At 31.0% G+C, this 24,007-nt stretch overlaps 1 protein-coding gene across 1 annotated transcript in view; it reads right to left on the minus strand.

Annotated features, from left to right (window-relative positions):
- LOC119616235 (homeotic protein labial) overlaps positions 1–15,918 on the minus strand; it is a 42,842-nt gene extending 26,924 nt beyond the window's left edge. Inside the window, exon 1 of the mRNA XM_037972562.1 lies at positions 14,159–15,918. Within this exon, the coding sequence (XP_037828490.1) occupies positions 14,159–15,368 (1,210 nt within the window). The 5' untranslated portion in view covers positions 15,369–15,918. The remainder of the gene's footprint in view (positions 1–14,158) is intronic.
- Between the last annotated feature and the right edge of the window lie 8,089 nt (positions 15,919–24,007).

A 24,007-nucleotide genomic window follows, 5' to 3' on the forward strand; every position in this document is an offset into this window, starting at 1 on the left:
TTGCAACAGCGAATTGTTGCAATGTTGACAAAGTTGCATGTTCTACATTACATGTTGTTGTATATATGTATATACTTGACAAAGGATGTTATTGAAAAATTGGTGCCAATTTGGTACCAGGCGTTTTTTTACCCTGTGTAGTAATTCCAAAAAGGGAAAAAAAGAATACAAGCGGAACTCTAACCTTTAATATATACATACGTCAATAAATTCTATATGGAATTCCCCAAATAGTATTATTATTATTCCTTTTCAATTCCATAAAATAAATATTAATAATTATACTTAATATTTGAGGAAAAAATGTGCAAAATTTTTTTGCCAACTTGTCTGCTGATACAAAATTAGATAAACCCATTTTTTTCCAGTTCAACTCACAGCTAAATTAATCGCTAGCTGATAAGATTAATTAAAAAGAATTTTGATTAGTAAATTTTGTAAAAATAAACTCCAAACATTTTTGAAAATCAATTAATAATTTCTAAGTACAAATTAAGTCTATAATGTTATTAATATTAATACTTTAATCTCGTTGACATCTGTTACAATTAAAAAATATTTTTAACGCACTATTTTGCTACCGACGCATTTTCCTGATAAAAAAAACATATTAAATGTGTACTTATAAAAAAGAACCGCTAAAGAAAACTAAATTAAATAATAAATTAATAATACAACACAGAAATTATAAAAGAAGAAACATGAAAAAGTAAAGAACACTAAAATGTTCACTTTAATATCTTGGCGTCAAGTAGCTTTAATTTCTTATCACCACTTACTACTGGTTCGAAAGTATGTATGTAACACCTAATCCTCTTATTACAGTAGATTTCTATATATAGTTTCAACTGGAAATTAAATCATAAAATATAATTAATCATAATTAATGGTAATTTTTTTTGCACATATATGAATACGTACATTATTAAAACCTCAGATCCTTCTTCAAAATAAATTTCTCCGTGTCGATCTCGTCTTGTGCTGACTACTATTACGCATGGATTAAAACGTTTATGTTTTACCAACACTTCTATTCGATAACGATTATCAATATTACTATATATGGACTTCTCTTAGATCTTCACACTTCAAACTGAAGATATACAATAAACGACTGTTTAATTTTTCGGAGATTGACTTCAGAAAAATTATGCATTCATTCGTGAGTAATATGGTGAGGTATTAAAATTGGGAATGTTTCAGAAAAATATATATGACTAGCATACCCTGGGTGCTTCGCTACCTTAACTAAAATTAAAAACATACATAATTTTGTTTACTTTTATAGAAAATTTAAATTGATTTAAAATTTTCTTGAATATTTCAGCTTTTTACGTTCAATATCACGTGAATAAATTCGCATTCAGGAAGAAGCTTGTATTTTTAGTTTCATTAGTTTAGCTTCCACATTATAAAAAATTTCGAAATTACTATTTGAAAAAAAGTACTATAAAATACCTCTTATTTAATCAAAAATTTTATGTTTCTCTGTTCAATATTATAGACAATCCAAAAAATATAATTGGTGAATGAAAAAGTACCAAAAGTCCCTTTCAGTAGATTCTCATTCGCTAAGTTCCCTATGTTTTAAATTTTATATTCCTATGTTCAAAAAGTACCATCGGAAAAACGAAAAAATACAAAAATCTCTCTCAATAAATTCTCATTTAATAAGGATGTGTTCCGTTATAGAGAAACCAAAATGTACCATTTGAAGAATGGAAAAGTACCAAAGAGTACCCACTTACAGAACATTATTCAGTCAATACCATGTATGTTAACATTTATGTTCCTAGGTTGAATTTTCAAAAAGTACCATTTATGAGATAAAGAGTACTGAAAAGTTCTCTCTTAAAGAATCTTATTCAATGAGGACCGTGTATGTTTAATCATCATGTGTTTTGAATTCATATTATAAAACATACAGAGTATCTTTTGAAGAAAGAAAAAGTACCAAAAGTGGAATAAATTGTACCTTAGTGGGAAGTACTAATAAAAATAGTATAACTTTTCCCCTTTTCGCTTAGAAATATACTTTTTTGAGAATTAAGTTTGCAAAATGTTCCGTATTTATATATATTATAGATACAAATAAAACTCAAAGGATTCAAATCTGCATTCATTTGTTCCAGAAAATTGAGCTTTCAAAAAGTACCAAACACGAATTTTGTCCTATATAGGCCTTAGTACTCGAATTCCAAAATAATATACCAATAGCTTATTTTGTGTGAGTAAATAAACTACTTTTTAAAATTTTATAAAAATTGGCTCAATGAGTTTGAATAAAACTAAATTTCCCGTTATCCCCCTTTTTGGTACTTTTTTTCGCCAGTGAAATAGCAAAAATTTTGTTTCAATAAATATTATAGAGTTAGTCCGTAAATCAATAAGAATACTTCAATAAATTGAAAAAGTTTTCTTAATGTGCTAAAAAAAATGTACCATAAATACAGTTTTCTCCCTTTTACACCCAAAAAGGACTGAATTTTAAAAAAGTACGAAACAGGTGTCTCCTAATTTTGGGAGATATATTCAAAATATTTACAAAAATGTTATTTTGTTTTTTAGTTAAAAAGTTATAAAGGGCCAAAAAAGGTACCAAAATCACCTTTGTTACACATTTTTACCCCTTAAAAGTACGAATTTCAAAAAAGTACCAGACACCCATCTGCTCATTTTAAGAGTAGACAGGTGCATTTAAAATTTTTCTTGTATCACTAATGTTGTGTAAGATAATAAAGAAAATCTGTTTTACCCGTTTTTTTCCTGTTTTACCCCTAAATGTTCAAATTTCCTTAGTGGATCTACATAACCAAAAACACATCTAATGTCAAAATTTCGTGATTCTATGTTCAGCCGTTTGGGCTGTGCGATGATGAAACAGTCAGTCAGTAACGCTACTCTTTTATATATATAAATTAGGCATTGACCAGGTGTATATGGATACCTCTTGTAAAATGGATTCATGGCCTGGTTAACATTTCGCAAGCTACGCTTTGGAATTCAAAAGCAACTGCTATTCGTGCTACTTAATCTCCCTTATTGTTCTACAACGATTTCGAAGAGAAAATTGTTATTTCATGGGAAATGGATGTCAGATAAATATTTTCTTTGGTTTAACTTGAAAGTTAACTTTAAAGTTTATTCCGAGTATCGATGATAAACTCAAGTTTGCCTTCAAACTAGGGTAACATGTATAACAAAAATTTGTTGAAAGAGTGCTAAGTGCTTTATGTTGGTAATATTTGTAGTTTAAACGTAATAAAAATATAAATGTTGTACTCTGCACATGAATAATGTCTAAACGGAATAAAAACAAAATTTGGGCCTGGCCTGATTTGAATCAAACAAAACATTATAACGACCGTTATATTTAAAAAAATTTAAATGACAACTTCTAATAAACCAAAAAGTATGTTGACCCAAACTTGTAACGATAACAAAAAAATTAAACATTTGATTTGAACAAAAGAAAAATTGTCTACGGTTTCTTTTTTAAATTTGATTTAACAAGAAAAGTATTTTTAGATGTTTTGTAATAAGAAAACAACAAAAACAAATCACTTGGTTGGTTTTAAATGACAGTGGCTGTACGATTGTCTATCTGTAACAATTTAAAAATCAAACTCTTCACAAACAAAAAAACGAAAAAAAAAAATTAACAAAAAAATACCTACAAGAACATTTAACAAACATTTTGTAAATGACCATTATTAATTTCCTTGTATCGTGTTTATTGGCTTCAAAAAAATCCCATTTTTATTATTTTTACAATTGATACCACAACTTGAATGGGAATAAAGAGTCTTAAATCCAAGTAATTGTGAAATAAACGACTGCCTTGCCGCCGGCAAACTATAAACACACGCTAACAATTCAGGTGTTAGAGCCAAACAATTATTTTGTTAACTCACACCTAAATATTCACCAAAAAAAAAAAAAAAAACACACACACATACTCATTGTTCAAAAATACATTTAAACATTACACTAACGTTTTCAATTACCAAACACATTCATACTTTCTAGTGTTTGTAGCTAGTGTAGTTGTGGGGGAGAGCTTCTGGTGACACCTTGTCCAAATAATAAGCCCTTGGGTCTGTTATACACTTAGAGCGGTAGCTTTGATGACCAGATCATAAGTTTAATACAATTGATTTATAATGTCAAGTTGAAAATTTTATTTTTTTCGCTATTGGTACTTTTTTCGAAAAAATATTTATAAATAAACAACGACAATAACGAATTAAATTATTTAAAATTTTGTTTAGAAATACGAATGTTTGTTTTTTTACCCTGAACAAAGTTTGCTTTTAAAAACAACAAATAAATATGTATATTATTACAATGAATAAAATATAAGGGGCATTCACTTAAATAATTTTATTTCGTATTATTTTAATAACCAGGTAACCAGTCCTTACCAACCAACGAACCAATGTGCAAGAAAGTTTCTTTCTTTATTAACATTACAACAATTCGTTGTCTAAATGTTAACAAACGTGTTAAGCTCACTATTGGCAACGCATTTTGAGCTTACCACGTTTGTTAACATTTAGGTAACGGATGTGCATAAAGTTTAGATTGCGACAACGAATTGTTGCAATGTTGACAAAGTTGCGGGGTCATGTTGTTGTTGTATGTATGATGTTGGATGGCTTGATAATGGATGTTATTGAAAAATTTGGTGTTAATTTGTTACCGGACGTGTATATTTATTTTCCCCTCTGTGTGTTTATATAAGATATGAGGCGGCACTTACATCCGAACGGCTCTTAACTTTGGGCGAACTGACCAAAAGCGTTAAATCTAAGATCCTATTGGATTGTATGAAAGCTTTAACTGAATACTCCTTCAGATGTAAGGTTTACATCATATGGGTACGAGGCCACTTGGGAGTAGTCGAATGTATTAGCTTTAAAGGGAAGGGTGCTCGAGGTAGTTAGCCTGACGAACACAAAAACCATTCGACGCAACGAAGGATGTATTGAAAATATGAGTGAGAGAATCCCATAAGGCTGGAATAATGAAACGATGAGTAGAATCACAAAGATCATTTGGGTTGACCTTATTGAGAGCAGTATGAGAAATTCCTCAAAATGAGCACACACAGGATTACGGGCACAGCTATACAAAATCGGAAGTGCGTATTCAGACGAATGTAGAGCATGTGGAAAGGACATTGAAACTCTGTAGCACTTTCTTTGCCACTGTCAGGCATTCGTCGAAATTAGAACCAAAAATCTTGGGAATGATATTATTCCGGATATAAAATTCCTCACGAACCAGTGTTGGAATTTTTTTCGGAATTACCTCCAGGAAGATGAGTTTCTGAACATTGAAAGATACTATATTCAGTGAACACTGTTTTTTTTAACATTTTTCTTCCATGAACAGTAGCGCAAAACAGGGCCGATAGTGGGCTAGGTGTATTTCTTCGGATTTGATGTAGTATACATCCTCATATCAACCTAATCTAATCTATACAAGCAGTATTTTTCTTGACTATGTTTAAATTTCTGTTTCAAATCAAAATCTATGTGGACGAAATTCACAGACCGACAATATTTGAAAAAGGTCGAAAAACTGATACCAAGTTATACTATTCTAAAGTATTAAGCTGAATTTAAATCTGACCTGACATTTTCTCCATTACGTCTGAGATTTGAGATATTGTCTGTACCTCGTTTCTGTAATTTTCTCGAATAGAGAAAAAACTTAAAATATAATAGTCTTCCAGTTTTTAACAGTGTGACTCTGATTATTTTTAAACTTCACTCATTAAAATTTAATAAGAAATTTTTAAATTTCTTGTATTCACCCTGTTTTACACAAGATGATCATGAATTTTTCGACAGATTTTCTCGATGCGAGAATTACAGAAACGGGGCACTGATTTTTGAAAAACGCAACTTTTGGCCCTTTTTGAGACGACCTAAAAGAACTGGGTTGTACATATATTATTTTCGGTCGTATATGTGTGGTTGAAATTAGAGGGCGGCACTCCAAGCACTCAAAATCTGTCTACTAAATCGGACATCAAGATCTAATGAATCCCTAATTTTTTATATAAATAAATATGAACAAATAGAACTTTTATGCAATAAATTCAACCTTAAATCTCTTACAATATTTAAATCAGCTTTATTTGAAGCACTCCATTCGGAATATTATAGTTCCATTTTTTCGATGACATTAAAGAAATCTAAATTTTTATATTAACAATTTTATTGAATACCTCTATTATTTTAACAATGTTTATTAATTTTGTGGTTGTTTACATTCCTAATAAAATAATTTGTTGTTTTAGAATTAAGTACAGGTATAAAGGTCGTTTATGAATGAATTTCAATATTTATAAAAAAGAAAACACAAACTAAAATTCTTTAATTAATCATGTACTAAAACTAAAATACTTTTATTAAACGTGTATGATGTGATAAGAGTCTTTTAAATTCAGTTATTCCTGTCCAATATCTGTTATGATGGATTATATGGCGCCAATTTGTTAAATTCTTTATGAATTTATAGCTCTTAAAAAGGGGCTGGTCCTATATGTTCGAACATGATATATTAGTTTTCAAAAAACCCCCGAAGTGGTCAGCTAAAATAAATTATTTGTTTGTTTTACATTAACTGTTAATAATAAATTATTTTCGAAAATTGCAAAATATTTTGTTGACCTTGCATTATTAATCCTAACTGCAATTATTTATCGAACTTGAAAATTTATTTAACATGATAATCGTTTTAAAATCGTAAGCCAAATTTCAAACTTCTGGATAAGAAACTTGTTGTTTGTTTAAACGTTATGCGAAGCTCAAGGTGTCACCATTCTAAATTGTAATTCTGACTTTCACTTTTGGAAGAAATAAGTTTTTATTTCACTTATGATTAAAGGTTTCATTTGCATATCTGTTGCATCTGGAAAAGTTTAAATACGTTTATAAAAACTCTTCCTTTACATTGTTTTGTTGTTGTAATTGTAATTTTTTTAATTCAAAAGTGTCATTACTACATTACCCATATCAGGAGATGTCATCCTACTGATATTTCAATATAATGCACCAACAACCAACCATTCAAACAACACAACAGACGCCATACAATAAAAAAGTACTAACGGAGATTCAGTAGAGATATACAACTGTACACTGAGTCCTATTGGTACGAGACAAAATGGCTTTTGAGAATATTTTTAAAGAAGTAATTGTGTTTTTATGTATGATGGTTTCTAATTAAACGCTAAAGCTAAAATGCGTAAACATGATAAAATTAGATTGAATTGAAGATTTTTGGACCCATTCCGAATTAATCGTGAGTAGTATTAATTGCATCCTCGTGGCTTGTAGTTTCATTAAATTTGATTGAATCTGACAGTTACTCTTCTCTGAAACCATCTAGTATATGCATAACACAGTCCAACAAAATTTGAAAAAAAGGCAAAATCCAGAGACAAATGCATACTTTTCTAAAGGACTAAGCAGCACTCAATTCGAATACGGTCTCAATTTATACATCACATCAGGGTTTACAGATATCTTATTATAAAGTTAAAAACCTCCTTTTTTAGCCATATTTGAGAAGCTATAGCAGCACAAAGATAACTTTTATTTATAAAACTAAAATAAAGGTTTAACCACAGTTATATATTCTTCTTCGAGATATCTTAACTTACTATTTAAAACCAAATTCCACTGAAAACTTCAGCAAACGATATCTCCACAAAACAAGAGATTTTCAAGCAATTCAAAAGGTAATTTTATGGGAAAATTATAAAAAATATTGGCATGTAAGTTTTTCATAAAATAAAGGCGAATTGGACATTTTGGTTTACGATTTTATAGCTTAATGCTGTCACAAAGAAGATGTATTACTAGTTCTTATGTTATTTGTGTCCAAGAGGGGACAATATAGACCAGGATTTCCTCTTCTTTGTCGATCATCATGGAAATTTTCTTTAATATTAGACTTTGATTGAGTTGTACCGAAAGACAAGGGCCAGTCTTTTCGGCATTTTTATCCTCTTAAAGTTTCGGTTCAGGCAGATCTATAATTTATATGCATGCACAAATTTTGACCAATACGAACTGACTCTTGAGTATTTTTTTTTTTAAATTAGGAAAAATATTTTTGTATTTCTTGAAAATTGCGGAAAATCAAGAATTTAAAAAACTTTATTATTGGAACCAATTTTTGAAGTATTGAACTATTTACACGATGCATCTTGAGTATTTGGTGTAATCCCACTAAAGTTTGAGTTCAGAGTATGAGTGTATGCACGTACATTCATATCTATGTATGTAAATTATGTATAGTCATGAGTCAAACAAGCCAGTCAAACAAAACAAATAAACAATTTAAAATTGTTACTGATCTGGAAGTCAAGTTGCTTGTCATAAAAAATTATTATTGAAATGCCAGTACAAAAGAATGTTACGAGTTAAAAACTTTTTATTATTTTTTTTTAGTTGGGATCGTTAGTTGGTTGGTTCGTTCAATCGTTCGTTCGTTGGATGGCGGGTTGGTTGTTCGGTTGCTGGTTGAATGGATGACTGGATGGATGGTTGGCTGGCTGACTGGCTGAATGCTTGAGTTGGACGCAGGCAACAAGTACACTCGTGTACAGATAATGCGTAAGATGCAATTTATGTTCTTCATTTAGAGCTGCTCATATATACATACATACTTATTTACTAGTTATGTTAAGGAGCATGATATTGATGAAGTTAGTGTCTGGCTGTGAGCATGATTGTTTGCTTCATCTGTCATGTCATCCATTGGAAAGTATAAAATGCTCATATTCAGTCGAACATATAAATATATCAGTATTACTGTGTTCTTTTTTACCAAAAAAAAAATAACTAAGAAAAGTTTTAATTTTTTCATTAAATTTGTTTTTCAAAAAATAATCAGTAATCATGATCATAAATGGTAGTAGTAGTAGCATTGAATATTTTATTTTTTTTTATTTTTATTGGCATGTATGAGAGTAAACGAATGTAAATGCACTACGGCATGCTGCAGCATAGTGATGGTAAGACACAAACTCCATACACTTGACTGACTTTTTGGTTACTTAATCATTACATGTCTGCCTGACTTTACCATCGAACACGGAGTCCATGTAGAGATCATCTGTGTGTTTGAGTCAGTGTCTATAGTTGTTAGTCATAAATAGTCTTTTTTTTTGGTGGCTGTTGCAGCAGCAGTTAATAAAGTGTATCTTGTAATTAATTAAACTTGTGGTTTGGTAGGAAGTTTTGCAGGCAAAACAACTGCAATGCACTCAATAATTTGTTGATTAGTAAATGGAATTTCGTAAATTGCTCTACAATTTCAGAATTTCATTGGTGTGAAATAACTCGTAGATACATATTTGTATGAAATAGCATAAAAGTAAGGGTATTTAAATAAATATATGTACGCATATATGTACATATGTTAATGATCTATATTTGCATAGCGATTGAGTTTTTACTGTAATAGTAGCGTTTTCTAAATGTTCAATATGACACAATGATTTTGTAGATCCATCACTATGTTGATACACCGTTTTTAATTACATTTTTATACATACATATATAATTTAACAGATATTTCCTTAAATTATTATTTAACTATGTTTATTTAAAGAACCCAAATCCACAACATACAGTCAATCTATTTTAAGCACCCTGTTCAAGAATTTAAATCTCGCTGTTGACAAAGTGCTGTTTTGTCATGTAGATATTTCGTTAAAATTTACTGAAACATACATATGTTAGATGTAGTGAACTATTCCTATCGAGAATACCACTGTTTTTGTGTTTAGACTGTAGACAGACAAAAACCAGCTAAATTAAATAATAATTTCAAATGTCACATTGAATTGATTCTAAAATATTTACAAATATTTTATTTGATTTGTTTTTTTTGTCTTCGCTCTTCGCTCAATGCTAAAAATATTTCCTTTTAAGATATTTATCAAATTTGCAAAAAGTATGCACATTTTTTTTCATTTGTACATTTTTTACTTAGATTTCAGTTTAGTTTAGTTTATTTTTAGTGAGTCAAGCCAATTCATTGTATTTTACGCGCTCACTTGACAAGTGACAACTTGACTGCACAAAATTGACAAAATTATCTGAAAAATTTTTTCAAATACAAAAACAATCGTACAAACGCCAAGAAGAACAACAACGAGTTCAAAATGTTAAAAAAAGAAGATGCTTCTACGAGAAGAAAGAAATTTTTGAAATTATGAAATGTCATAATCACACAGTCACGAATGCACACAAACATATTCTTGAACACACATGCATACCAATGTACTTAAAATCTAGATACTGTGTTTTTGCGGGTATGCAAATGAGAATCTGTTTATTAGGGCAGTATCATGACTGTCAGTAAAATTGACTAGAAGATTTACATACATATGTATATGGAGCTATGAAATTCAGCTATGGATTATTGCCTTCTCGTTATAAACATACCTATACATATATAAATTTCAAAGGCTTCAACATAAGACTTTTAGAATAATAACTAATATGTATGATTTTACTGCTATACTGTCTCATATATTATGAGTTGAAAGGTTACTTATAAAATTGCTATGTAATTATTTTGGAGAAAATTACATATAGGACTCGTAACTTCGGTCGCATTGTGTTAAAAAATATGGTCTTATTGTATGTTCTTGTTAAACCGGGTCAATACAAGTTAGAGTGTTATATTCGGCTATGCCGAATCTTATATATCCACCATCTAATCGTATGCCGTATATTTGTAATAGGGCTTAAGTCAATTATGGACGTGCTCTTCCGAATTAACAAAACATTAATTTTTAAAAACAAAACATTTTTCGGTCAGTTTGGTCAGTTATAGACCAATCCTTATAAAATTCTGAATGAAGAATTATAATAAAAAACTTTTTTATGCCGAGTACAACGATGAAGTACTCGTAATTTTCTCATAGTGGTTTTATATATGAGGGGTAAGTTTAATTATGGACCGATCCTTATAAAATTTTGTTCAGCGATTTTCATTAATACAAAACTTGTTTATGTCCAAATTTATTACTATACTAGTATTTTGAAGCCAGTAATGAACTTTAAAGTAATTTTCTGAAGGGGAAGTTATACGGACCGATCCCCATAAAATTTGGTGGAGAGTTTTGGCTCATATAAAACTTATTTATGTCGAATTTCATTGCTATACTAGTAATTTTAAAACAGTTATGAATGTTAAAGCTGTTTTCGGGCGGTCACATGTTTGGGAGCTATGCGAAATCGTGAACCAATATTGCCCATTTGCGATACCAAAGAAACCTTACCTATGAGGAATATTTGTGGAAAATTTTAGCTCTCTAGCACTTTCCGTTCGAACCCCATCCTGCTTTCAACAGACAAAATATATATATTTTTGTAGGTCTACAACGAATATTTCAATGTGTTACAAAATAACCCCCATCTTTTTTGATGGTGGGTATAAAAAGGGTTGTATGTCGGATCATCGGAATATGAATAAGAGTATTTTTATATATGAGTTTATTTTGAATTTTTCAATTTTATTGGAAAAACAGGACATTATTGTCCTGAAAAGCGATTTTAAATTTAATTTAACATTTTAGAAATTGAAACGCAACGTGGAGCAATAATTTATTGTAAACAATTCATTTATTTTTTTTTGAATCAAATGCAATATATATATATGAAGTCCATCCTTTATCTTGATATGGATAATAAAAACCAAAATTCAGTTGCGTCTTCCAAACCTAGCTGAAACAACATCTGGTATAATAAAAATGCGTTAAGGAAATGAGTGCGAAGAATGTGCATTCGGAATGGGGAATGCATTATGAAAAATCGAGGAGTTTGATTAAGATTATTTGAATACAGTGGAAACTCTAAATGAATTTGCGAGCACTAAGAATGATAATGAGGTTCAATTTCGTAATGAATGAGCCGGTTGTAAGAGAAATGGACACCTATTTTCGGAGCAGAGCTTTTTTAACATTCTTCCTATTGGAGCAAACCTTTATCATGGGTTGAACTAGAATTGTTGAAGTTCGGTGAGCAATATCTTGACTTAAACAAAAAATTAAAGAAGTTACTAACCCTTAAAAATAATGAATTTGGAATATTAACGTGACTCGCGAACTTATCAGTAAGGTTTTGACCTCTCACCGGTTAGGAATGTAAGTTTTCTACGTAAACTCAGTATATGATGGACTAAAGAATTGCAAAAATATTAAATTCAGATCGTAGTGTATAGTGACTTCTTGAATTTCATTATGATAAGGAGGTTTCTTTGCCCCAAGATATATTTCAACCTCTTACCGATTAGGACTGCAAGTTTCCTATGTGATCTTAGTATATTATTGACTACAGAAGTGCAAAAAAGTTCAGATTGTCGTACTTAATGAATTCTAAATTTAATATGTATATCAAATAAAACATTAAAATATATGATATATGAGCCACCCTAATTTTCTACACAGCCCAAACGAAGAAGACAGACATTTAGGTTCAAAACGACAAGCATTTATATTTTTAGGTGACATACCCTCTGTTGGACGTCTGATGGTTAGTTGAAATATCTTAGCTTGTCAATCAATGTGGGTATTTTTTTTTTTATTTCATATTTTGAAGTCATCATCTCTGCTTCATAATTTTTATTTTCTTTCTCTTCGGTTTGATTCAAGGTACAAAAAAGTCACTTCTGAACTGGTTATTAGAAGTTCGCATTTAGTGGTTTTAATAATTTGATAGAAATCTTTAGATTAATAAACTGGTATTAAAGAACTTATTCAAATCGTAATACATTTATTTGCTCTCACTCTTTGCTGATTAAAATTAAAAGTTATTTTAACAATAATTTTGATTGTCCAACAGTACAATTAATCTTCTCAGTTGATTTTAAAGTTTAATTTCATTGTTGTTTTTCTTTAAATCTGACTCATTGTATATAACAATATAAATCTTTTTGTAGCATTGTTTGTCTTGTATTAAATTAAGCTGATTTAAGCTTTTCTTATCTAGATTATTTAGTTTATTATTTCTTTATTGTGATATTGAGATGGTTGCCAGCAACATAAGGTGGGACACGAGTCAAATATTCTGAGAAGAAGGTGTATGTAGTATATCAATGAAATGCACTTTTGTCTTGCATGTTCTTAAATCCAAATATTTGTGAAGAAGTAAAATGGCTGTTAAGGTAGTGCTTACAAGTATTTAATTTTAGCACGCAACCTGTTTTTAACACTGCAATTAAATGTTTAATTGATTAGTTGCTAAAACCAACACATATTTAATTACTTAGCAAAATAATTATTTGAAAAAGATTTTATTCATTTCAAAACATGAGAAATCTTATATATAGTCTAAAGATGTTAAATCTTACGTCCATTCTTCTTTTTTGACGGTTTTTAGTATGTTTATGTATACTTAACGAGCATTTTTAATAATTTACGCATTTGATGCAAATTATTCAGTAAATAGAATTTACGGACGTTTCAAATTATGGAAGAATTGAGAAGCCACTTCTGTTCAAGAAATGTCAAGAAGAAAATACCTCGTTTTAAATAAAACCCCTTTACATATACTATATACCCAGCAAAAACTTACATTGAAAAGTGTTTAAAATGCTAAAACTTACTTACTAAATAGCATTTTAAGTCATTATTTAAACACGGGGATGACATTGAAGGCAAATACTTATCACGCTCGGTTACAAACAGGGAGTTATGTGAGTACTTACTCCGATCGCCTGCAAATAGGGAGTTTTAAGTAAGTAGTTTTGTTTCCGAGAATAAATTACCTAGCATAAATGATTTTTTTCGTTTGTGTTAAAACAAAGTTCGAAAACAATATAACAAGGTCGAAAAGTAAGTACTTAAATAATATATTATTTGTAAGTCATAACTAGACTCCTTCTAAATAATGCTGACAGTATGCAGCAGTCATTGAAAAGTAAGTTGTTGAGTAAGTACAAGACATTACTATGTTTTTCTGGGTATATATCGGCTTGAGAAGCAATATAAATCGTATTATTGACATAATATTTTTTCAGTGAAGACATATCAAAGTTTTCATTATATTTAAATTTCTCTGTGGTTTAAAATGCAGTTAAACTCCAAATTGTCCCTTTTTCTAAAAAATCTAATCTTACTAACCTTGTGGTTTCGGTACATTTCTCTTCAATTGCATCCACTTGTAGGTGGGCAAATTATTGCCATGACTTGGAGATTTGGCTTGCGTTGTATTATTGTTATTGGAATTTCCCCCATTCGAACCCGACGTACTGGTCACAGATGATGTAGATGCCGTGGAAGTGGTGGTGGTGCCACCAGGTGATACTACATTTTGTGATCGTGAATTTTGATTGACACAAGTCATGTTGGGTGGTGATTGGTGTTGTGGCAATGATTGCTGTTGGCCAACCAAAGGTGGGTTGCCCTGACTGTGGGCTGTTAAATGTTGGGGCATACTGTGAGGGTGTAAGTGGGGATTCATATTATATGAATCCATAGGTAGACTGCTGGAGTCCAATGCGTTGGCATAGGTAGCATTCATATGATGTTGATGAGACCATAATTGCGGAGAGTGCTGTTGATTTTGTGTATTATTCGCACTGGCAGTCAAATGCATTAGTGTGTCATCCATATTGTATTGTGAATGTAAAACTGAAGCGTATTTCTCTTCAGCTGGCAGGTAGGTGCTTGGATTGGAATGCTGATGATGGGGAGAGTTTTGATTGTACAAACAATCCAAGTTGGTGTAGCTTAAACCATTTTCCGAACTAATAATGGCTGGATCCATAGGAACATTTTGAGCAGCATTGGCAGCAGTAACGGGAGAACTATTAGTGGCTGGTGGAACTGTGGCCACAGCAGCAGTAGCGTAATAAGCATGTACTGAGTCATTTTCATAGTAAACCGCTTCGCTGGGCGAGTGACTGGTATTGGAGGGATGTGAAGGTGTAGCAGCGGCCAAGGTATTGGAAGTGGTAATACCATATTCAGCTGCGGTAGGACTAAACAAATGTGAATGAGAATGGGAATATAATGGCTGTCCCTGGACCGATGGTTGACTGGGAGGTGGTGTTAGTTGTTGGGGCTGTTGTTGTTGCTGGTGTTGTTGTTGCTGTTGTTGATAGTAGTTTGGCGACGATCCATCATAAGCGGTGTAGCCACTATTTAGATGATGATTTTGCTGATGATGTAAAGCCCCATGTGTCATGACCGATGAGTTTGGAAAATATGCATTGGGGTACGCATTGGCAGCAGCAACAGTGGTCATGTCTGGCACACCAGCAGCTCCAGTGTGATAAGTATTAGAATGATGAGGATGATGATTGCCGTACATGCTGCTAATGTCCATCATTTTTGCGTTACAATACCGGGTATTTCGTTTAATAACCGGTTACAGGTTATTAATTTGCCTTTTTTTTCTGGATCACAGTATACACAAAAACACTTTTTGTTTTAAGTAATTTCAAAATTTTATATTGCTTATTTATTTTTTTTCTATAATTTTTATCAATTCTTATCACCTTTTTTTGTCGTTCAAAAATTTTGATTATTTTGTTTTCACTATTGATTGATTTATGTTTGATTATTGCTAATAATAATACATGTTTTAATTAAATTGGCACATATTTTATTTTTTATATTAAACGGGTGAATTTGTATTCGTTTTGTAACCAAAATATCCACAGGTTTTCGGTTACAAAATATATTTAAATTAAATTTTTGTATTCTAAACCACTTCAAAACTCCGTCGCTTTTAACTTTTTATTGCGTTTTTTCGTATTGTTTTCTAATGTTGTTTTTATTTTAGATCGTATTAAATCTAAAAACAATCATTTAATTTATTCAATAATATTTCTTTTCAAATGAAAAATTCTAACGAGTGCGCACAAAAACAAGTCATTCCCGCGTGAAACCAATTCACAACTGATTCACAAGTACAACTACCCGTATACGGCATAGCCAGCACACCATGTCTGTCTGCTGCCTGTCAGTGTCAGTAAACAACCACCACTACACCAACAACAACGATAACAACTCGTTCCTGCACAATGTTATCTTGTGGACTTAATAACATGAAACTCCGCCTTCTACTTGTATCACACTGGTTGTTTCAGTCAGTTGAATGCCCAACACTGGAATTGTTGTGATATTTTGTCTCGTTTTCGTTAAATGTTCCTTCATTTTATCTTGTCCAAATGTTTTTTTATTTCGATGTATGCGCCAGGTATTAGTCACTTTTTCATTCATTAATACTTGTTTGTCCATAGTCGTCGTAAAATATACAAAGAGGGTAATTGATACCGCTTGGAACTAGAATTGGGGCTTGCTACAAAATAAATGTATGTATACAACATAAGGTCCGAAGAAATACAAATAGGGCACTTGTGCGCTTCCTTACATGAAAAATGTTGACGGAAAAAGCCTTATATAGTGCTCTATTAAGGCGTTATCGTCCGATGTTCCAAAATTCCGTTTATTGGAAGTACTTCCTTAGAGTTTTCCAATCTTTGTAATTTATCGACGTTTTGTGCTAGCAATGGATGAGAGGATTAATAGATATACATTTCTTTCCGATTTTATGGAGCATTAAACTGTATAAAAGTAATATTCGAGTAAGTCCGTTTTATCTTACCCAGTTTATTCAAAATAAAGGGCTGCACTATTGTTGTCTTGTGCACGCCTTTAATTCAAAAGATGGATGAAAAAATAAAAAGGGGTTTTAGTCATGCGATATCATATAATTCGCAATTTGTTGTTTAGGATATGAGTTTTTTTTTAAATTTTACTTTATGATATTCCAGAGTCCTTGGAATAACCTAACTAATATCATTTATATATATGTATGTACTTCTCATTAGGCAAATTAACCAAGGGCCGATATATGTCACACCATTAGTATATATTGGAATGTTATTTAAAAACATCACACTTACCCGATCGAATATCAGTAACAGAAAAAGTCAGAAATTGTGACACATTGATCCCAAAATGAGAATCATCGTCTAGTTGATACATGAAATCAAAATCATCGTCCTATGGAACATTAGAGGTAACACCCATGTGCATCAGTTGATACATGGACGGCGCTAAGCTGGGAGAAAGAATGGGAATATGCATTGAAAAGATCAGATCACAACGTAGGCTCCCAGGCGGAAATCCGTGATATTTCTAAATGTTTGATTAAATATGGAGCAAGCTGACATACATACATATATAACATATATTCAGAGAGCCAAAAGACAACAAAATCATAATCAACCCAAAATTTTAAGTCTAAGACAGTATTAGAGCGAAATCATTCAACGATGATTTAAAATCATCGTTGGTAGGACCACAAAAAGGAGAAAGAGGAGTCTCCTTAGTGGAAACAATTCCGAGATTAGTCTGAATTTTAGAACATTTTCTCTTTGAAATTAGATCCAAATACTTTGCGAGCTATAACATCGCTGATATAATATTCCTAAGGTACATTGATTGGAAAAATTTAAGTAATTACGTCCAGGAGACAAAATTGTGGTTTTCACTTCCACTTTAAGAGTGCTTTAGTCATTTTGACATTAACTTAGATCCCTAATTCACCATGTATTTTAATAATAGTTGATAGTTCTATTAATTTAACGCCTTGTAGTGTAAAACTTTGCTCTCTTTTAGTTTCAGATTTTACCACCTGAAAAAATTTGATATAAAGAAAAGGAATTTTTAGCGAAGCCGGTGTTTGAAAGGAAAAAGTTCCTGCGTCCGGATAAAGGCCTGCTGTTCAGGATCAAACCATACAAACTGGTTTTTATGGTTTGTTCTCTCATTTCAATTTCCAAACATAATAAATTTAAACTTTTTGTCCCTTCATATTGTTACGCCTCTGATGTTTAACCAAATACCATGGATTTTTTTTGTTATTTAAAGTTATTTATAATTTTACTTTTTTACCTTTCAAAAGTTACGCCCTCTTATATGATTCTTTTATGAATATACCATACATATAGATTTACATATATATGCGTTATTGTGGCTGTGTGTATATTTTTGCGAATTTGGTTTTGCAAATCTATTGCAACGTCAACAATAAAAGCGACAAATGCCACATGCTCCCTCTAGTATCTGCTTGTAAAACTGTCAGTAGTTTTTATTTTTACATTTTATGTTTATATTCATAATTTTGTTGTTGTTGTAGTTTTCAATGTTTTGTGGTCACGAATTCGAAATTCTTTCGAAGTTTAATTCCCTATGGAGAGAGTTTACACACAAATAAACGAGTATAATATAAAAGTAGGAATTTAGATACACCTTTATTCAACTGTTTTCCAGTACGTCCATTTATCTGACTGTCAGTTTATCCATACATTCGTCTGTCCGTATGTCTGTCCATTTATTATGTTTATTTTCTGAGTAACGACGACTACTTGTAGTTTATGCTGTCATATGCAGTTTACTCATGTGACAGCTTTACTTACAATTTGCAAATGTTGTAAGTGTAATGTACATGTAGTGAATAGTGAGTGCCAGAGAGAGAATGGATGAATGCAATCGTCAGTCGCTTGCACAAATAATAAAACACAGTGGGTTGCATTGTTGGATACATTCATTATATTTATGTATGCTTTGCATCAGGCTGAATAGATTGTATGACACTTCGATGGAATGGAATGTTTTATGTAGGTGCAGTCTTAGGAACATAAAGATGTCATGAAATTGACAGTTGTTTTTAAGCCGCAATTACATATTTACATGGATATGTGTATTTACGTGGTCAATCTGAATATAACATCTGAAATGTGTTTGAGTTAACTATTTCTCATAATATTACTTCCTTGCAACGAAATTACGCTAATTATAGATATTTAATAAATGTATATAGAATTACTCCTACATACATACATAAGTAAAAGAAAGTTAGACAAATATGTTCAGACAGATATCTATAAGAAAATATCACGACAGCAATAAGTAAATTTCTTCTCGATAACTCAGATCAGATAGTCATATCATATATTACACCATATTTGGTACTAGCTATCAAAATCTGCAAAACAAGTGAATGGAAGCAGATGACATATTACTCGTCTTAGGAAATTTTTATGTTTCAGACTGTCTGGTCAGGCAGTGTCACCCTTTTTAAGATCTCTGGCATTATATAGAGTTACACGGCTTGTATAAATAGTAAAGGGAAGTAAATACGAATCATTCAAAACTGAAGCTACCGGAGGCTAACAAAGCATTATGATTGAATATGGAAATAAAAAGCTGATGAACTAGCCAAAACCGATTTTCTCTTTCCAGAATTTGTAATTGAAGTATCGTTTTCAATCTTGAAATAATGGGTCTCTTCAGTGAATTCAATCCTTAACCATTTCAAGGCTAAGTTGCGCAGTTTAAGACGTCGGTAGTTCAAAGGCCTCAGTTATCTTGATGATCTTTCCTCATCTTGGTGTTATTGCAATCCGGGGTAAAGTTATTAGAGGTGGCTGTGGTTTAAACCCAAATTCTATACACATAATTTCGGTGCTGTTGCCGAGACAATAGATACCCAATAGAGGAGTGACTATGGAACTAATCGGGGATGATACGGGGTGGATGTAGGGGTATTCGGGCCTCACCAATACGTATACTTAGAGTGTGTCGGATATTTTTTTCAGTGAGTGTGTCGAATGAATGAGATGTATGCTGGGTTAAATAGTAATGGATGGATCTTATACAAATGATACCATTGAGTTTTCCTTCCTTGTCAGGGTACATCAGGGTTTACTCTGTTTATTTTATGGACTCAAATTAGTCATATTTGAGTCGAATTTTGTGAGGGCTAGTGAAAATCATGGCCAGATGTCTAATATTTTTATAAAAAAACTTCATTGATTTACTTCCAAATCGGGAGTTATAGAATGAACGCATTTTTCTACTATGGATATTAAAATAAATTTTCAGATGGCTTTCCTATATACTATAAATACATACACATACATATGTATGTATGTTTATTTAATTCCTTTACTAATATTCACATATCTTTTCTTTTCCTGTGGAGACAACAATTTTGATTGACACTTTCACAATAGTTTTGTTACTGACCCATTCCTTAAGATACTTAAATGCCATCCATCCTTATTCTTTTTTGTTCACATATGTACGTGTGTTCATCCTTTTTATTTGTGTGTTTGTATTGCTCTTCGTATGGTGTTTTACTTTTTTTACATATTTTTATATCTTATTTATTTGTAGTTTTTCTTTTTCAAAATTATTTCATTTCCATTAAAAACTAAATTATTTCTTTTATTTTTTGTTTGGTTGTTGTAGTTTTTTCTCTATCATTTGTGTTGGGTTAGCATGGTTGGTGATCTATTACTTTTTTGGACAGCACCAATTAATAGCAACATGATGTTGTTTGTTTGTCTACATTATACATACGTATGTATTATTGTATATAGTACACACATATTTTGAATATTTTGTTGTTGGTGTTGTGTTTCTATTATATATCTTAATAATTTGGCAAATGAACAACAGAAATACAACAAAATAAAAAGTTATGTCTTTGTTTGAATCTAAACCACCCTAAACAATAGATAAGGAATATTTCAATAGGTACGTTTATTATTGCGAAATTTGTGAACATATAATTTTATCTACCAAAGATGTGCAATAGAGTGTCCCGAGGAACGGCCTTTTTAAGAATTTCATGTATGAAAACCTCTTAATCGATGCGTATTAATGTACTGAACATGAGAAAAATAAAAAAATATTTTTTTTCGAATGGTCCTCAGTTCCCTACCAGCGATTGAAAATCCTGACCTCAGCATAATTTGTGAAAAATAAAATATTTTCGATTTTTTTGAGATGGGTCACAAAAATTCCGTGATTTTAAGCTGTTTACGGCAAAAATTATTTTAAAATTTTTATAGAGTATTTTTGGTCCACAAAATGATTTTTAGTGGGTTGGAGAGGCATATTATTTTCGTTTTTTTATCGAAATAGGTGTCAAAATTTTCGTAATTTTTAGTTTATTCTGAAAAATATTAAAAAAATAATTTGGTATGTGGTTTGGTCCATTTCAGAATTTTTTAGATTATTTTGAAATTTATACCGAGGGACTATATTCAATAGTCTCTATCTAAAATAACACAAGTTTTCGGGAGAGCAAAAAAACTTTTTATTTCACTAGTTCGTGAAGATTTTTGAGTTTTTCTTCTACAATATATTTTTACGACCATATTCTAAATCGTTATATAAAAAGAATTTAAAATTTTGCATTATTTGCAAAATTATTCACAAATTTATATCAGATAGAGCTTTTTTATACCCTCCACCACCATCAGTGGTGATAGAGGGTATATATAAGTTTGTCATTCCGTGTGTAACACCAAGAAATATACATCTGAGACCCAACAAAGTATATATATTCTGGGTCCTTATCAAATTCTGAGTCGATTTAGCTATGTCCGTCCGTCTGTCTGTCTGTGTAAAACACGCTCACGTTAAAACGAAGCAATATAATTTAACCAAATTCACCCAAAATATTCATTATTATCCGGTACAGTTTGGTATTGAAAATGAGCAAAATCGGTTCACATCGAGAAAAGTTATGAATCAAAATTTAAAACAACTCCGAAAAAAATAAGCATTTTTTACACATTCTGATGTAATTTTCTCAAAAACTATGCAAGATAATTTCATGAAAGTCAGCAAACATTCGTTTCTGTACAAGATCTTGACTCCTGCTTAAAATTGCCAGAATCGGTCAACAATTTCATATACCTCCCATACAAAAATACATATTCCCGGAAAATGGGGTTTTTGTTAATAAATTCCGTCACAATATCGATATCTTCACAAAATTTTACAAATTAAAATCTTATGTCAATAGAATTCATTCAGAAGAAAAATCGGTCCATAATTGGTCATAGCTCCCATACAAGGTCCCTTCCCGAAAATCACTTAAACGCGCATAATAAGTATTTCTCATATGCACAGAAATATTACTGTGAAAGGTTTTTCCGATCGGTCCATAATTGGTCATAGCTCCCATACAAGGTCTCCTCCCGAAAATCGCTTAAACGAACATAACTCATTACTAAATTAAGATATCCATATAAAATATGGTACAAGTATTGCTCATATGCACGGAAATATTACTATGAATTTTTTCCCCTATCGGTCCATAATTGGTCATAGCTCCCATACAAGGACCCTTCCCGAAAATCACTTAAACGCACATAACTCATTGCTAAATTAATATATCTATATAAAATTTGGTACAAGTTTTGCTCATATGCACAGAAATATTATTGTTAAATTATTTTCCGATCGGTACATAATTGGTCATAGCTCCCATACAAGGTCCCCTCCCGAAAATCACTTAAACGCACATAACTCATTACTAAATTAAGATATTCATATAAAGTTTGGTACAAGTATTGCTCACATATACAGAAATATTACTATGAAAGTTTTTTTCCGATCGGTCCATAATTGGTCATAGCTCCCATACAAGGTCCCCTTCCGAAAATCACTTCAACGCACATAACTCATTACTAAATTAAGATATTCATATAAAATTTGGTACAAGTATTGCTCACATATACAGAAATATTACTATGAAAGTTTTTTTTCCGATCGGTCCATAATTGGTCATAGCTCCCATACAAGGTCCCCTCCCGAAAATCACTTAAACGCACATAACTCATTACCAAATATTGATATCCATACATTTAGCACAAATATTGCTCTAATATACATAAATTACACTATAAAATTATTTTGCGATCGGTCTATACTAGGTCCCCTCCAGAAAATCACTTAAATGTAGAATATTCATTGCCAAATAATGATATAGATACAGAATTTTGAAATTTTGTCTTTATACATAATTGGCCATAGCTCCCATACAAGGTACTTCTACGAAAATCTCTTAAACGCACATTACTCATTACCAAATAAAGCTATTGATACAAAATTGGGCACAAATATTAGTTTGGTATACAAAAATTGTATTTCCAGATTTTTTCACGATCGGTTCATAACATGGGTACGGTCGGTCCCATGCAAGTGTCCCTTCAGAAAATCACTTGAACATACATTACTTATTACTAAATTACGATATGGATACAAAATTTGACTGAAATATAGTTTTTATGTACAGAAATTTTGCTTAAAAAATTTTTTACAAGGTCCTGCCCCTAAAAGCAATTTAACCGTATTTAACTAGTTGCATTATCAATTTATGTAGAACAAAATTATATATGTATTTTGAAAATCCTTAAATCTTTCACATACATACATACATGCACATTATTGAATATCGTTAAAGCATATCTTAGGGCGCTATAAAAATATTAAAGAAAATGGGGTTTGTAATGTTCAATAAATCTTGGAATTGTAACAGATTTAAGCCGTTTAAATCTTGATGTTTTTCTATTTAAGACATGAGAAAACTTATTTCTACAAATATTTGATCAATTAAAAAAGTATTAATATAAAAGTAGCTGGTGGAGGGTATTTAAGATTCGGCTCAGCCGAATATAGCTCTCTAACTCTCTACTAAAATTTTTTTACAACCTTCAGATAGAGAATTTTTCATAGAAATATACATTTTTTATTTGATTAATTATCAATAAATATTATATTTTATGCAATTTAATGAAGTAATATAAACCAAATTGTTGGAAAAGCAACAGATTATAAGGTTTTGGTCCAAAATCAATCTTATATGGTTACACACGGCAATAAAATTAATCAAATTAGTATCATAATGAGCAATATCTCGAAAACTATTAAACCGATTTCAACTATTTTTGCGGATTTGTGTTCAGCATGTCCAAATTAGTAAAAACTAGGGTGATCGATTATTCGACATTTTCCAAAAACCAGTTTTCGAATAGTTCGAATAGTTGACATTTAAAAAAAACCGGTTGATATTTTTCAAATTCAGAAAAAACCGGTTAACCGGTTTTTCATTACAATTAAAAAAAAATATATTTTAATTTGAAAAACTTAATGTTT

The sequence above is a fragment of the Lucilia sericata genome, unplaced genomic scaffold, assembly GCF_015586225.1.
Source record: "Lucilia sericata isolate MDLA Ls3-8-SP2 unplaced genomic scaffold, ASM1558622v1 Contig000062F_arrow, whole genome shotgun sequence".
NCBI lineage: Eukaryota > Metazoa > Arthropoda > Insecta > Diptera > Calliphoridae > Lucilia > Lucilia sericata.